This window comes from Onthophagus taurus, chromosome 7 (assembly GCF_036711975.1).
Source record: "Onthophagus taurus isolate NC chromosome 7, IU_Otau_3.0, whole genome shotgun sequence".
NCBI classification, from domain to species: Eukaryota; Metazoa; Arthropoda; class Insecta; order Coleoptera; family Scarabaeidae; genus Onthophagus; species Onthophagus taurus.
In genome coordinates this window covers 20,063,054-20,079,400 of record NC_091972.1, presented here as the reverse complement: position 1 = coordinate 20,079,400, position 16,347 = coordinate 20,063,054, and the positions used below count along the sequence as shown (strand labels likewise).

General features: G+C 33.9%; 1 protein-coding gene across 1 annotated transcript; it reads left to right on the top strand.

Annotated features, from left to right (window-relative positions):
• Positions 1–5,291: 5,291 nt before the first annotated feature.
• On the top strand, positions 5,292–15,749 carry LOC111413993 (chondroitin proteoglycan 2-like). Its single transcript, XM_071197225.1, has 6 exons — positions 5,292–5,339; positions 5,401–6,000; positions 10,904–10,972; positions 11,034–11,639; positions 14,901–15,011; positions 15,073–15,749. The coding sequence occupies exons 1-6, from the start codon at positions 5,333–5,335 to the stop codon at positions 15,678–15,680; spliced, it is 2,001 nt and encodes a 666-aa protein (XP_071053326.1). The 5' UTR covers positions 5,292–5,332; the 3' UTR covers positions 15,681–15,749.
• Positions 15,750–16,347: the final 598 nt, after the last annotated feature.

The following is a 16,347-nucleotide window of genomic DNA, read 5'->3' as shown; positions in this document are numbered from 1 at the left end:
CATTTTTGAATTTGATTAAATAAGTAAATAAAAATTTACTTATTTATTGTCACTTCTATAAGTTGTTCTTCCAGCTAGGTGATCCTGCTCCTGCAGTGTTGACATCTGAAAAAGGATCCAATACCACCGTGGTATTACCAACTTTAAAATGTCCTGCAATCGATCTTTGAAACCACTGTGGAGGTTCTCCAAACGTTGGTAGTAAACAAGCAAGTCGTAATTAATTGAAGGGTGTTGCTGATAAGTTAGGGAAATTTTTCTAGTGTAAGAGCAGTTTGGCTACTAAAATAGCTATAACATTTTTTTTCATCAATTCGTCACTTTGAAGTGGAAGATTGATTTCATTAAATAATTTATACAGGTCAAAATCATTCTTTCATGTGATTAGGTTGTCGTGTAATTCTTTCCAAAAACTCTATCACAGAGTTAGAAATTTGTGTGAAATACCTGTCTGTTGTAATCTTCATCATCGAAATTTAAAAGTAAACTATTCTACTCGAGTTGTCTTATTTGTGGTGATATCATAATTTACTGTTTAACCCTTGAATAGACGCGTATGGGACTGGCAGCCCCATGCCTTATCATTTCTGTAATTACGTAAAAACTATTACAACTACGGCACTGTGGATTTTTGAGATCTCAAAATGATATTTTAGGAACCCTTTACATGAGTTTCAAACGAAGGCTCAGTTTTATTACGTTGTAAACACTCAAACAATGCTGCGCGTACATGATTTGGGACTGAAAATCCCAGCGCGTGTATTTACGTCTCCTCTTTTCGGCGAACGTTGATCCGGTAGTTCACGCATATATTCGGTAGTTTTATTGTTTAGATATCTTCTTTTTATTTACGTGTTAATAAATTGTTTAGTTGTGTATTTCTAATAAGTATCAATTTTATATAAAAATAAGAATAAAATATATTGATCCGTTTTTGTGTTGCATTTATGCACGTATCCGATGGGAATCCCATGAATGGTGAAATATTTGTTTTATTTATTGAGAACTGCAAATTACATTACAATTTAGGCGAAAACGTCACTATTAATGAGATGCTTCCAGCATTTCGTGGTCGTTGTGGTTTCAGGCAGTATATACCGTCAAAGCCAACAAAATATGGTATAAAAATCTTTTGTCTTGCTGACGCAAAGCTTTTCTATACTGCCAACATGGAGATCTATTGCGGCCAACAACCTGACAGACCTTACAAAAAAAGTAATTCTGCGGAAGATATTGTCATGCGAATTTCAGAGCCAATTTATGGAAGCGGAAGAAACATTACCGCAGACAATTAGTTTACAAGTTTGAAACTTGTAAAAGCTTTGGAAAAGAAGAAAATATCATACGTTGGAACTGCCCGAAAAAACAAGAGAAAATTACCACAAAGTTTTACTTTGCCAAAACGTAGAGTACAGTATGACAGCATTTTCGGTTACACAAGAAACGAAACCCTTGTCTCCTACGTGCCAAAGAAGGGTAAGACTGTTGTACTGCTATCCAGCTCGCATACGTCAAGCAATGAAGTGGCAACTAATAGACAACGCAAACCGGAAATTATCGAATACTATAATAGTACAAAACCTGGAGTGGATGTAGTGTGCGCTACGTACAACGTTGCTAGAGCAACAAGGCGATGGCCGATGGTCATCTTTTATCATTTATTGGATGTAGCAGCAATAAATGCTAGAATTATTTTTTTGGGCAATGGCAACAAATATATTTCAAGACGAGACTATCTAAAAAAATGATCTCTCAGTTTAGTTTCAGAACAATTGACGAGGAGATCGCTTATTCAGTCATTGCCAAATGAACTGAAAACCATGCTAGCAAAGCATAAACCAGTAATACCAGACGACAACAATCAACTTAGAACAAGTCGAAGATCTGTCAAAAGGAAACGATGCGAAGCTTGTTACATAGAATCGAAGAAGGACGCCAGAACAACCTTTACATGCGAAAAGTGTAATAGCTATATATGTTTGAAAAAACACGTTAAATCAATTTGTTAAAATTGTCTTGAAGGTAGTAGTGAAAGAGACGTGGATAATGAATTCAAATAACGTTTTCGAAATAAAATAAAGATATACAACAAATGTGTTCGTACCCATGTGTTTTACAAATTATTAAATGTTAACTTTGATTCAAGGTAAATATTAGTTGCCTTTTTATACCCTAATATTTTCAGGTTTAAAATACTTTAATAAACCAACTTGCTGTAAAACAATTTAATTTATAATTCAAAGTATGTATAATATAAAAATTGAGTCGCGTCTACCCAAGGGTTAAGAATCCAATTATTAATACATAATCATGTTTTATTGCTTCATTAAATAACATTTTTATGAAAATAAATGTATTATTCACATCCTGCATTAGCTGGCCAATCGAAAAAAAAGCTCTAACAGTACTCAAACGAGTGCTGTAATGAGACTCCTTACAGCATCCGATGCTGTAATGAGATTTTAGTAACATTTTATGGAAGCAGTTCAAGTTAGTGACATTGGGTCATTCTTAGCATCGAATACAAGATCCACAATGATGAGGACATTGAACACTGAGCAATTTCTCTTATTTTGGCAGGTGTACATGAAACATTTTTTTCAGGTGAATACATTTTGTGTTTTGACAGTTTCTAATTGTCAATTCAAATTTCTATTTTCAAGTGTTACGGTGTTACCAACTGCTGCATACCTATTTCCCTACGTTGTCAAAATTTATTTTATTTTTGTTAAAAAAAAATTATGAAAACGCGAATTACAAAAAATAGCATAAAAAACACGTTTCATAAGACTTAAAACTCATTCATTAAAAAACTCGTGTCTTACGAAACTTGTTTTTTAATATACTATTACAGCATAGCATAGTATATAAAGGACAGCCTGATGATCGGACAACACAGGATCAATGACTTTAGTAGTATATAAATTATCCTCCATTGACTTCCATACAATAATAAATTCTCTCAGACTAAAAAATAAAAAAAAAAATCAAAACATTTCGTATGTTGCCTTCATTGTTTGTTCTTAGAGGGTGTTTATCTGGTTATAATACGTTTAAATCAATCTGTTGAGTTACTACTTTGCTGATTTGTTTAAAATTTTAAAAATAATTATGGTGTACACATTGCAAGAACGTGTTGAGCTGGTTAGCCTCTATTAACAAAATCAAAATTGTGCCCGAGCGACTGCAAGGATATTTAACCAAAACCATCCTGAACGTAGTTTTCGCCATAAGTACGTAATGAAATTGATTTCAAAATTTGTTGAGACGGGTTCAGTAATGGATAAAAAAAGGGCACCCATTGGAATTGTGAATTATGAAGGAGCAGCGGTGGCGGTCTTGGGACATGTCCAACTTATGCCAAACACGCAATCTGTACGACAACTTTCTGCAGCTTCCGGTATTAGCTAATCTAACGTTTTCAGAATTTTACATAAACACAAGTTCCATCCGTACAAAATTAAATTAATTCAAGAATTAAATGATGATGATTTGGATCGAAGGCAAGAGTTTTGCGAAATTATGGCCGAGCGTATCAACAATAACCCAAATTTCTTGTACGTTTGCTTTTCTGACGAATGCACTTTTTCACTTAATGGAGAGGTTAACCGGCATAACTGTAGAATTTGGAGCGATACAAATCCTCATGTATTTCGAGAAGCTCACACTCAACATCCGGAAAAGCTAAACGTTTGGGTAGGAATTTTGGGAGACCACATAATTGGACCTCTGTTTATTCCTGGTAATTTAAATGGCGAAATTTATCTTGAAATGCTGGAAAATGTAATTGATCCGTTAATAACAGAAAAATTAGAAAACGATCCTCTACTACTTGAACAACAATTGCATTTCCAACAAGACGGAGCTCCCCCTCACTACGCCGCACCACTTCGCCAATACCTCAATTTGCAATACCCCAGTCGTTGGATTGGAAGAAGAGGTCCTATAGAGTGGCCTGCCCGTTCTCCTGACCTGAACCATCTGGACTTCTTCTTGGGGGGACATCTTAAGTCCAAGATTTTTGTGACTCAGCCTAAAAATTAGGACGAACTACGCCAACGAATTGTAAATGAGTGTCGTCACATAACTCCAATTATGCTGAACCATGTTAGAGACGGTTTTCAGTCAAGATTGTATTATTGTATGGAAGTCAATGGAGGACAATTTGAACATTTGATTTAAAACCGCAGATTTGATTTTTTGATTGTGATAAATAAAACAACATGATAAAACAATTGTTTTTATTTATAACCAAAATATTCAAGGTTGCTCATTTGAGCTAAATAATTGATTTTTGGTGAAAACGGTTCATCAAATTTACGTTTTTCATACACCGTTGTAAAGAGGCTTCCAAGACCTTTCAAATGAAGTATCACTCAACCCCTCTCCCCTATTCAATTTTGAGGGGTTGAAGCACCCCCTCTTAGGGGGTTGCTCGTTCAAGCCTCAAATGGCGTCAAAAGATGTCCCCCAAACAAAATCATGCGAAGGGTTTCGGGAAACTTTTCTAATCACTATGGGATAAGAAATATACGGGGTGGCTCGTCTGAGATGGAACACCCTGTAGATTAGAAGGAATATTGGTAAATATATTATCAAGGCAACAATTTTTGCGAGTAAGAGAAAATATCATTCTTGTCAAATCAAAAGACTCGCATAAGTCACAGAGCATGTTGGCTTTCTTGTTATTTTTGTGAAAGTGAACATTGAAATCACTACCGGTGACTACCACCCCATCCCATAATTAAGTTTTATTTAGTAATGTAATAAACCTTTCAAAGTCGCCACACGAAGAACGGAGAACATAACAAGAACGTAACTACAATATAAAGAATTAAGTTATGACTAAGTTTATTATATTGAAATTTTTATGAACTTCCCTTCATTTTGATATTTACTGTTGAGTAATTGCTATGTTAGAACACTTAGAACAATTCGATTAATGATTTACAATTTTACAATACATTATCTACATTTAGTTTTTTAAATAATTTTAAATGAATGGGAACAAAGAGCTCTTTAGAAAATTAATATTGATATTGTAATCTTATCATAGTATTCATTGTTTTTGAAATTATTAATTAATATTAAAGAATTTCATTGATTCTATTATTTCCTATAACTTATATTCATATTTTTGACACTTCATTAGTATTTGAGTATTCGATTGATAGTAAAGATAAATATCTACCCTTATTAACACTAATTAATTGGCAATTATCATAATTGTTATCTACGTTTTTTTGCGTTTAACATTGCTATAAAATCAGGTAGTACCTTCCTCAATTATTATTCGAATTATTCGATTACAGCAATTTGGTTAAACATCAAAATGAAAGGTAACATTATAATGATTTTAATTTAATAGACTTGACTAAAACTTTATTTTCTATATTTTAGTTACATTCTTGTTATGTGCCACCTTTGTATTGGCTTTCCAATATGCCAAGGCCGACCCAGTTGGTGAATGCCCCGACGACATGAACCCGGAAAAAGTTGATTTCTTGGTAGATGATAAAGATTGCACCGTCTTCTACAAATGCGATTGGGGAAAACCCGTCAAATTCGATTGCCCATCTGATTTACATTTCAACAAAGAATTGGAAGTCTGTGATTGGCCCGATAAAGCTGGATGCAACGGTGATGGTGGAGATGACGGTGGAAGTAGCAGCAGCAGTAGCAGTAGCGAAAGCGATGAAGGGGATGACGATGAAGAAGTAGTTGAAGGAGGAGATGACAATGTTGAAGAAGATTCCGGTAGCTCCAGCTCTAGTTCTAGCTCCGAAAGTGACGAAAGTGGCGATGGAAACGGTCAAGGCAAATGCCCAAATGATCCATGCCCAAAAGAAAATGGTGATTTCCCTCATTACTTTGCCCACCCTGAAACCTGTGGTAGATTCTGCCAATGCGACTGGGGAGTTGCCTATGATATGCCATGCCCAGATGGACTTCATTTCAACACCAAACTTAATGTTTGCGATTGGCCAGCTGATGCAGGATGTGAATAATATATTTATTTTCATAAAAATGTTATTTAAAGAAATATAAATTAAATAAAACATGATTATGTATTAATAATTTGTCTTTGTTTATAACCATGTCTAAGGGCGTTAGTAGGTTGTAAAAAAACATAGGTTGTAGCCATATATACTGGTTTATATATATAAAAATAATTAAGTAAATTTCTAACTGCCATAACTTTTATTGAATGGTTTCATAACAATCCATATAATTTTGCAGTGAAGATATAACATATCCGTTCATATTTGTGCTTAAATTAATAAGAGTATTAAGCGCAGAATATGTTGTTTAAAACTAGAATGTTAAACTTAATAGTCTCTTAACTTCGTTAACATTCTATGTACGATAAGAGATTATCTGATTGTTGCTCTTCTACGAAAATGAATACTGTCTATCAAGCCCACCACGTGACCGGTAGCCATTTTTGAATTTGATTAAATAAGTAAATAAAAATTTACTTATTTATTGTCACTTCTATAAGTTGTTCTTCCAGCTAGGTGATCCTGCTCCTGCAGTGTTGACATCTGAAAAAGGATCCAATACCACCGTGGTATTACCAACTTTAAAATGTCCTGCAATCGATCTTTGAAACCACTGTGGAGGTTCTCCAAACGTTGGTAGTAAACAAGCAAGTCGTAATTAATTGAAGGGTGTTGCTGATAAGTTAGGGAAATTTTTCTAGTGTAAGAGCAGTTTGGCTACTAAAATAGCTATAACATTTTTTTTCATCAATTCGTCACTTTGAAGTGGAAGATTGATTTCATTAAATAATTTATACAGGTCAAAATCATTCTTTCATGTGATTAGGTTGTCGTGTAATTCTTTCCAAAAACTCTATCACAGAGTTAGAAATTTGTGTGAAATACCTGTCTGTTGTAATCTTCATCATCGAAATTTAAAAGTAAACTATTCTACTCGAGTTGTCTTATTTGTGGTGATATCATAATTTACTGTTTAACCCTTGAATAGACGCGTATGGGACTGGCAGCCCCATGCCTTATCATTTCTGTAATTACGTAAAAACTATTACAACTACGGCACTGTGGATTTTTGAGATCTCAAAATGATATTTTAGGAACCCTTTACATGAGTTTCAAACGAAGGCTCAGTTTTATTACGTTGTAAACACTCAAACAATGCTGCGCGTACATGATTTGGGACTGAAAATCCCAGCGCGTGTATTTACGTCTCCTCTTTTCGGCGAACGTTGATCCGGTAGTTCACGCATATATTCGGTAGTTTTATTGTTTAGATATCTTCTTTTTATTTACGTGTTAATAAATTGTTTAGTTGTGTATTTCTAATAAGTATCAATTTTATATAAAAATAAGAATAAAATATATTGATCCGTTTTTGTGTTGCATTTATGCACGTATCCGATGGGAATCCCATGAATGGTGAAATATTTGTTTTATTTATTGAGAACTGCAAATTACATTACAATTTAGGCGAAAACGTCACTATTAATGAGATGCTTCCAGCATTTCGTGGTCGTTGTGGTTTCAGGCAGTATATACCGTCAAAGCCAACAAAATATGGTATAAAAATCTTTTGTCTTGCTGACGCAAAGCTTTTCTATACTGCCAACATGGAGATCTATTGCGGCCAACAACCTGACAGACCTTACAAAAAAAGTAATTCTGCGGAAGATATTGTCATGCGAATTTCAGAGCCAATTTATGGAAGCGGAAGAAACATTACCGCAGACAATTAGTTTACAAGTTTGAAACTTGTAAAAGCTTTGGAAAAGAAGAAAATATCATACGTTGGAACTGCCCGAAAAAACAAGAGAAAATTACCACAAAGTTTTACTTTGCCAAAACGTAGAGTACAGTATGACAGCATTTTCGGTTACACAAGAAACGAAACCCTTGTCTCCTACGTGCCAAAGAAGGGTAAGACTGTTGTACTGCTATCCAGCTCGCATACGTCAAGCAATGAAGTGGCAACTAATAGACAACGCAAACCGGAAATTATCGAATACTATAATAGTACAAAACCTGGAGTGGATGTAGTGTGCGCTACGTACAACGTTGCTAGAGCAACAAGGCGATGGCCGATGGTCATCTTTTATCATTTATTGGATGTAGCAGCAATAAATGCTAGAATTATTTTTTTGGGCAATGGCAACAAATATATTTCAAGACGAGACTATCTAAAAAAATGATCTCTCAGTTTAGTTTCAGAACAATTGACGAGGAGATCGCTTATTCAGTCATTGCCAAATGAACTGAAAACCATGCTAGCAAAGCATAAACCAGTAATACCAGACGACAACAATCAACTTAGAACAAGTCGAAGATCTGTCAAAAGGAAACGATGCGAAGCTTGTTACATAGAATCGAAGAAGGACGCCAGAACAACCTTTACATGCGAAAAGTGTAATAGCTATATATGTTTGAAAAAACACGTTAAATCAATTTGTTAAAATTGTCTTGAAGGTAGTAGTGAAAGAGACGTGGATAATGAATTCAAATAACGTTTTCGAAATAAAATAAAGATATACAACAAATGTGTTCGTACCCATGTGTTTTACAAATTATTAAATGTTAACTTTGATTCAAGGTAAATATTAGTTGCCTTTTTATACCCTAATATTTTCAGGTTTAAAATACTTTAATAAACCAACTTGCTGTAAAACAATTTAATTTATAATTCAAAGTATGTATAATATAAAAATTGAGTCGCGTCTACCCAAGGGTTAAGAATCCAATTATTAATACATAATCATGTTTTATTGCTTCATTAAATAACATTTTTATGAAAATAAATGTATTATTCACATCCTGCATTAGCTGGCCAATCGAAAACTTAAGTTTGGTTTTGAAATGATCTCCATCTGGGAATCTTCCACAGGTTTCGGGGTGGGCAAAATAATGACGGAAATCACCATTTACTTTAGGGCATGGATCATTTAGGCATTTGTCTAGGCCATTTTCATAGTTACTTTCAAAGTTAGAACTAGAACTGGAACTACCAGAATCTTCTTCAACATTGTCATCACCGCCTTTAAATTTTTCTTTATCGTCTTCATCCCATTTATTGCTGGCGCTGCTGCTACTTCCACTTCCACTACATCCTGCTTTATCTGGTCAATCACAGACTTCCAATTCTTTGTTGAAATATAAATCAGGTGGGTAATCGAAATTGACGGGATTTCGCCAATCGCATATGTAAAAGACGGTGTAATCTTCATGTCCTCAGGGCAATCATCAATTAGGTCGGCTTTGGCATATAGTAATGTATTAGACAAAGATGACACATAACAAGAAAGTAACTAAAATATAAAAAATAAAGTTACAGCTAAGTTTATTATTTTGAATTGTAATCAACTTACCTTTCATTTTGATATTTACTGTTAGCCAAATTGCTATGATAGAACAATTCTATATATCGTATTTTATGCAAAACGTTATACAGTGTGTCCGTAAAGTAGCGTATATAGGCGATAAAATCATTATAAATGTTTATGTAAAAATGCCTAAAACGTGTCGGAAGATTTAAATTTTCTGCAATTTTTTGGTGTAGAATTTTAAATTTTTTCCGCCATTCTTAAATGAATGATTAGATCTTATGACGTCTGCGATATTTGTTTCAAATGACAATCGCCCATTTTTATTACGGAATATGAAAGAGGGTCTTCTTCTGAATCAAGTACAGTCAATATTAATATTGGTTACTGGTTACATAAGAATATTTTCGAGAAAAATTATTTTAAAGTTTAACTACTACAAATTTGATTGACATAGTAAAAATAACAGTAGCCATGAGAAACTATGGTAACCAATTATTTTAAACAATTTCTTATGTGTTAAAAACTGATTTAGTATGTAGTTGACCTCTTTAATGCAAGATCCTAATCGCCAACTCATTATTCAAAGTATGGTAAGCCTAGCTGTGGCTAAATTGTGGCTAAATTTAAAAAGGATGGGCATCAAAAAGATTGCTCGAAGTCTGGCCGACCAAATGTTTCAGGAAAGGTTCAATAAAACGTAGTTTTCGCTGGGCAGAAAAAACCCTCATGTTACCATGTTACCCTCATTATTAACGGTTCACAAAATTTTTAAAAAAAACCCAAAATATCATACCTATAACGTAAATCTCATTCACGAGCAATGAGTCGTAGTTTCTACAACAACAATTTTGCAACGACGATGGAGACTTTGTACAAGTAAATAGACAAAATTGTCGGTATTGGGCTACCCAAAATCCACATTGGACAAGAAAGTCGCAAATCAAATATCCGCAAAAAATCAATTTTAGAGCGAAATAGTACGGGATAAGGTTCTGGGTTCTTACCTTTTTAAGAAACCTTAACTGAAGAGCGATGTTTACATTTTTTCAAAATGATATCATTCCTTTCATAACGGCCTCATCTCGATCATGTTGACCCAACTCAATTCCAACACGATGCGTACCACTAAACTTCGATAAGCTATACTAAATCAGTTTTTGACAATTCGGAAATTGTTTAAAAATGTTTAAAAAATTTAAATCTTCAGACGCGTTTTAGGAATTTTTCCATAAACCGTTTATATTGATTTTATCGCCTATATCCGCTACTTTACGGACGCCTATACACATTTAGTTTGTTTAATTAATTTTAATCGAATGGGAACAAAGAACTCTTTAGAAAATTTATTTTGACATTGAAATCTTATCATCATTAATCACTATTATTGGAATTATTAATTAATATTAGAAAATTTCATTGATTCTATTATTTCCTGTAACACAAATTCCTATTTTTTATACTCAATATGTATGTAACTAGTGGATTGATAGTAAAGATTAATATCTGTACCTATCAACACTAATTAATTGGCAATTATCAAAATAGTTATCTACGATTTTTTTGCGGTTAACATTGCTATAAAATCAGGTAGTACCTTCCTCAATTATTATTCGAATTGTTCGATTACAGCAATTTGGTTAAGCATCAAAATGAAAGGTAACTTTATAACGATATTAATTTAATAGACGTGGCTAAAACTTTATTTTCTATATTTTAGTTACTTTCTTGTTATGTGCCACCTTTGTATTGGCTTTCCAATATGCCAAAGCCGACCCAGTTGGCGAATGCCCTGACACAATGAACCCGGAGAAAGTTGATTTCTTGGTAGATGATAACGATTGCACCGTCTTCTACAAATGCGATTGGGGAAAACCCGTCAAATTCGATTGCCCATCTGATTTACATTTCAACAAAGAATTGGAAGTCTGTGATTGGCCCGATAAAGCTGGATGCAACGGTGATGGTGGAGATGACGGTGGAAGTAGCAGCAGCAGTAGCAGTAGCGAAAGCGATGAAGGGGATGACGATGAAGAAGTAGTTGAAGGAGGAGATGACAATGTTGAAGAAGATTCCGGTAGCTCCAGCTCTAGTTCTAGCTCCGAAAGTGACGAGAGTGGCGATGGAAACGGTCAAGGAAGATGCCCAAGTGATCCATGCCCAAAAGAAAACGGTGAATTCCCTCATTACTTTGCCCACCCTGAAACCTGTGGTAGATTCTGCCAATGTGACTGGGGAGTTGCCTATGATATGCCATGCCCAGATGGACTTCATTTCAACACCAAACTTAATGTTTGCGATTGGCCAGCTGATGCAGGATGTGAATAATATATATATTTTCATAAAAATGTTATTTAAAGAAATATAAATTAAATAAAATATGATTATGTATTAATAATTTGTTTTTGTTTATAAGCATGTCTAAGGGCGTTAGTAGGTTGTAAAAAAACATAGGTTGAAGCCATAACTTTTATTGAATGGTTTCATAACAATCCATATAATTTTGCAGTGAAGATATAACATATCCGTTCATATGGCATATCCAAGAAGATCCAAGGAAGATCCAATTTGTGCTTAAATTAATAAGCGTATTAAGCACAGAAAATGTTGTTTAAAACATTCTACGTACGATAAGAGATTATCTGATTGTTGCTCTTCTACGAAAATGAATACTGTCCATCAAGCCCACCACGTGACCGGTAGCCATTTTTGAATTTGATTAAATAAGTAAATAAAAATTTACCTATTTATTGTCACTTCCATAAGTTGTTCTTCCAGCTGGGTGATCCTGTTCCTGCAGTGTTGACATTTGAAAGAGGATCCGATACCACCGTGGTATTACCAATTTTAAAATGTCCTGGAATACATCATTGAAATCACTGTGGAGGTTCTCCAAACGTTGGCAGTAAACAAGTAAGTCGTAATTGTTGAAGGATGCTGCTGATAAATTAGGGAAATTGTGAAACTGACATCTGCCGATATTTTTCTTGTGTAAGAGCAGCTTGGCTACTAAAGTTTTCATCAAGTCATCACTTTGAAGTTAAAGATTGATTTCATTAAACAATTTATACAGATCAATATCATTCTTTCATGTCATGAGGTTGTCGCATAATTCTTTCCAAAAACTCTATCACAGAGTTAAAGAGATTTATGTGGAACACCTATCTATTGTAATCTTCATCATCGAAATTTAAAAATAAATTATGCTACTCGAGTTGTCTTATATGTGGTGATATCATAATGTCCTGCTTAAGAATCTTTTCGTTCAGTTTATATTTTTATGATACCCAATAAATTTAAACATATTTAAAAAAAAAATTATGATTCCGAAGAAACAATTTTTGAACACTCAGTCCAATTTCCTTGCACAATTTGAGTGATATCAACAAAGAGCAAGATGAGTTTTCTGTTAATGCTGAATATTTGATACAATTATAAACAAAAACTAATTATTAATACATAATCATATTTTATTGCTTCATTAAATAACATTTTTATGAAAATAAATGTGTTATTCACATCCTGCATTAGTTGGCCAATCGCAAAAATTAAGTTTGGTTTTGAAATGATCTCCATCAGGGAATTTTCCACAGGTTTCAGGGTGGGCAAAGTAATGACGGTAATCACCATTTACTTTAGGGCATGGATCATTTAGGCATCTGCCTTGACCGTTTTCACAGTTACTTTCGAAGCTAGAACTAGAGCTGATGCTACCAGAATCTTCTTCAACATTGTCATCACCGCCTTCAAATTTTTCTTCATCGTTTTCATCCCCTTCATTGCTTTCGTTGCTGTTACTTCCACTGTTATCTCCACTGTCATCTCCACCATCACCATTGTATCCTGCTTTATCTGGCCAATCACAGACTTCCAATTCTTTGTTGAAATGTAAATCAAATGGCACATTCAAAGATAACAAGAATGTATCTGAAATATAAAAATAAAGTTACTACTAAGTTTATAGTTTTGAATTGTTATCAATTTACCTTTTATTTTGATATTTACTGTTAGCCAATTTGCTATGACAGAACAATTCGATTAATGATTTATAATTTATCAACCCCGTATTTTATACAAAACGTTATACAGTGTGTCCGTAAAATAGCGTATATAGACGATATAATCATTATAAATGTTTATGTAAAAGTGCCTGAAACTTGTCTAAAGACATAAATTTTTGTTGTAGATTTTAAATTTTTTCCGCCATTCTTAAATGAATGATAATGTCAGTGATACTTTTCCCAAATGGCAATCGCCCATTTTTATTGCGGAATATGGAAGAAACCTGGAAACGAAAGAAAAATATGGCGGAAGGTGTGTAGATGTGCTCTTTGCTGGTGCGGTTTGATCTAATATTTTTGGTGATAATTCGCATTTAAGAATAAAATTGCCATTGAGGATTGTCGGCGTTTCTAATCATCTCGTAGAACTGGTACAAGGAGGCAGAAGGCTGATCGCTAAACGTTACTATTGTTGTATTTGTATAACCCTTCATTTTTTTTTCTTTTTTGTTTATTACTAGCAATTATTATTCTTCATTTTTTCTCGAGTGCGTAACTATTGTTTTATTTGTTTAATAATAATATTTTTTGATTGCACTTAATAATGAAGGGTTAACCATTTCCAGCATCAGTATTGTAGTTAAGATTTGTAATATTTTGTTAGGAGCAATCTCTCCATTCTACTTATTTTCTTTGTTTTTCTCACTATCATTCATGTGTTATCAGTTCTCGTGTTTGCTATTTTTGATAGTTTTGAACAACAAATCGCTCCGGTTATGTACAGCTTCTACCACCACATACCTATAAAGTAAATCTCATTCACGAGCAATGAGTCGTAGTTTTTACAACAATAATTTTGCAACGACGACGGAGAACATTATCAAAAACATAATTTTTTCCGACCAGGGAACATTTACATTGAGTGGACAAGTAAATAGACAAAATTGTCGTTATTGGGTTACCCAAAATCCACATTGGGCAAGAAAGTCGCAAACCAAATATCCGCAAAAGATCAATGCTTAGAGCGAAATAGTACGGGATAAGATCCTGGGTTCTTACCATTCTAGGAAACCTTAACTGAAGAGCGATGTTTACATTTTTTCAAAATGATATCATTACTTTCATAACGGCCTCATCCCGATAATGTTAACCCAACTCAATTCCAACAATATGCGCACCGCTACAGTTCGATAAGCTATACTAAATCAGTTTTTGACAATTCGGCAATTGTTTAAAAATTTTAAAAAAATTTAAATCTTCAGACCCGTTTTAGGAATTTTTCCATAAACCGTTTATATTGATTTTATCGCCTATATCCGCTACTTTACGGACGCCTATACACATTTAGTTTGTTTAATTAATTTTAAATGAATGGGAACAAAGAACTCTTTAGAAAATTTATTTTGACATTGAAATCTTATCATATTATCATCATTAATTACTATTAGAAAATTTCATTGATTCTATTATTTCCTGTAACTCAAATTCCTATTTTTTATACTCAATATGTATGTAACTAGTGGATTGATAGTAAAGATTAATATCTGTACCTATCAACACTAATTAATTGGCAATTATCAAAATAGTTATCTCCGATTTTTTTGCGGTTAACATTGCTATAAAATCAAATAGTACCTTCCTCAATTATTATTCGAATTGTTCGATTACAGCAATTTGGTTAAGCATCAAAATGAAAGGTAACTTTACAACGATTTTAATTTAATATACTTAGCAAAAACTTTATTTTTTATATTTTAGTTACATTCTTGTTATGTGCCACCTTTGTATTGGCTTTCCAATATGCCAAAGCCGACCCAGTTGGTGAATGCCCTGACACAATGAACCCGGAAAAAGTTGATTTCTTGGTAGATGATAACGATTGCACCGTCTTTTACAAATGCGATTGGGGAAAACCCGTCAAATTCGATTGCCCATCTGATTTACATTTCAACAAAGAATTGGAAGTCTGTGATTGGCCAGATAAAGCCGGATGCAACGGTGATGGTGGAGATGACGGTGGAAGTAGCAGCAGCAGTAGCAGTAGCGAAAGCGATGAAGGGGATGACGATGAAGATGTAGTTGAAGGAGGAGATGACAATGTTGAAGAAGATTCCAGTAGCTCCAGCTCTAGTTCTAGCTCCGAAAGTGACGAAAGTGGCGATGGAAACGGTCAAGGCAAATGTCCAAATGATCCATGCCCAAAAGAAAATGGTGATTTCCCTCATTACTTTGCCCACCCTGAAAGCTGTGGTAGATTCTGCCAATGCGATTGGGGAGTTGCCTATGATATGCCATGCCCAGATGGACTTCATTTCAACACCAAACTTAATGTTTGCGATTGGCCAGCTGATGCAGGATGCGAATAATTTATTTTATTTATAAAGAAGTTATGTTATTTAACGAAATATAAATAAAACATGATGATGTATTAATAATTTGCTTTTATTTATAATTATATCAAATATTCAAAGTAGAGACAAAGATATACTTAAAACTTTGTGGTTGTTTCGATGAGCTTTTTTTAAATATTGCTTTTTTAGTGCTAATTGATATTGTAGGGGTGGCGTTTTTGAACAACGTCATATTTAAAAATCTCTGGACCATCCCTTCAAGATTTACATACTCCTTGCCATTATTGATGGAATATCTATGCTCCATTAGACTTAATAAAAGTCCAAAATGGTTTAGACGGCGCAAAGAACGTAAATGTCAACACTCCCGATATATAAACTATTAACGGCATCGTTCAGGCGATCTCGTCTAAAAAATACACATGAAAACTTAAAGTTTAATTATATCGTTTATTATCTTGTTGCTATATAAATGCTTGCTTTGTTTCGCTGCAGCAAGAAGCTTCTTTCTAGCAAGACGATTCCATAAAAAAACAAATCGGTTTTATTGGCTCACATTTTTGCATTTAACTTCCATACTAGTATCAGTTGAATTTATCTTCCTGAATATCACTATAAAACTGTACGGATTCCTGTGAAACTATTTATTAGCAGCAATCAAAAGGAAATTGCCATTTCTTTT

Coding starts and splice junctions, on each gene's coding strand:
- LOC111413993 (XM_071197225.1), top strand. Junction 6,001..10,903: donor TTGGCCAGCTGATGCAGGAT/GTGAATAATATA, acceptor CTATAAAATCAG/GTAGTACCTTCCTCAATTAT. Junction 11,640..14,900: donor AGCTGATGCAGGATGTGAAT/AATATATATATT, acceptor TTATCAAAATAG/TTATCTCCGATTTTTTTGCG.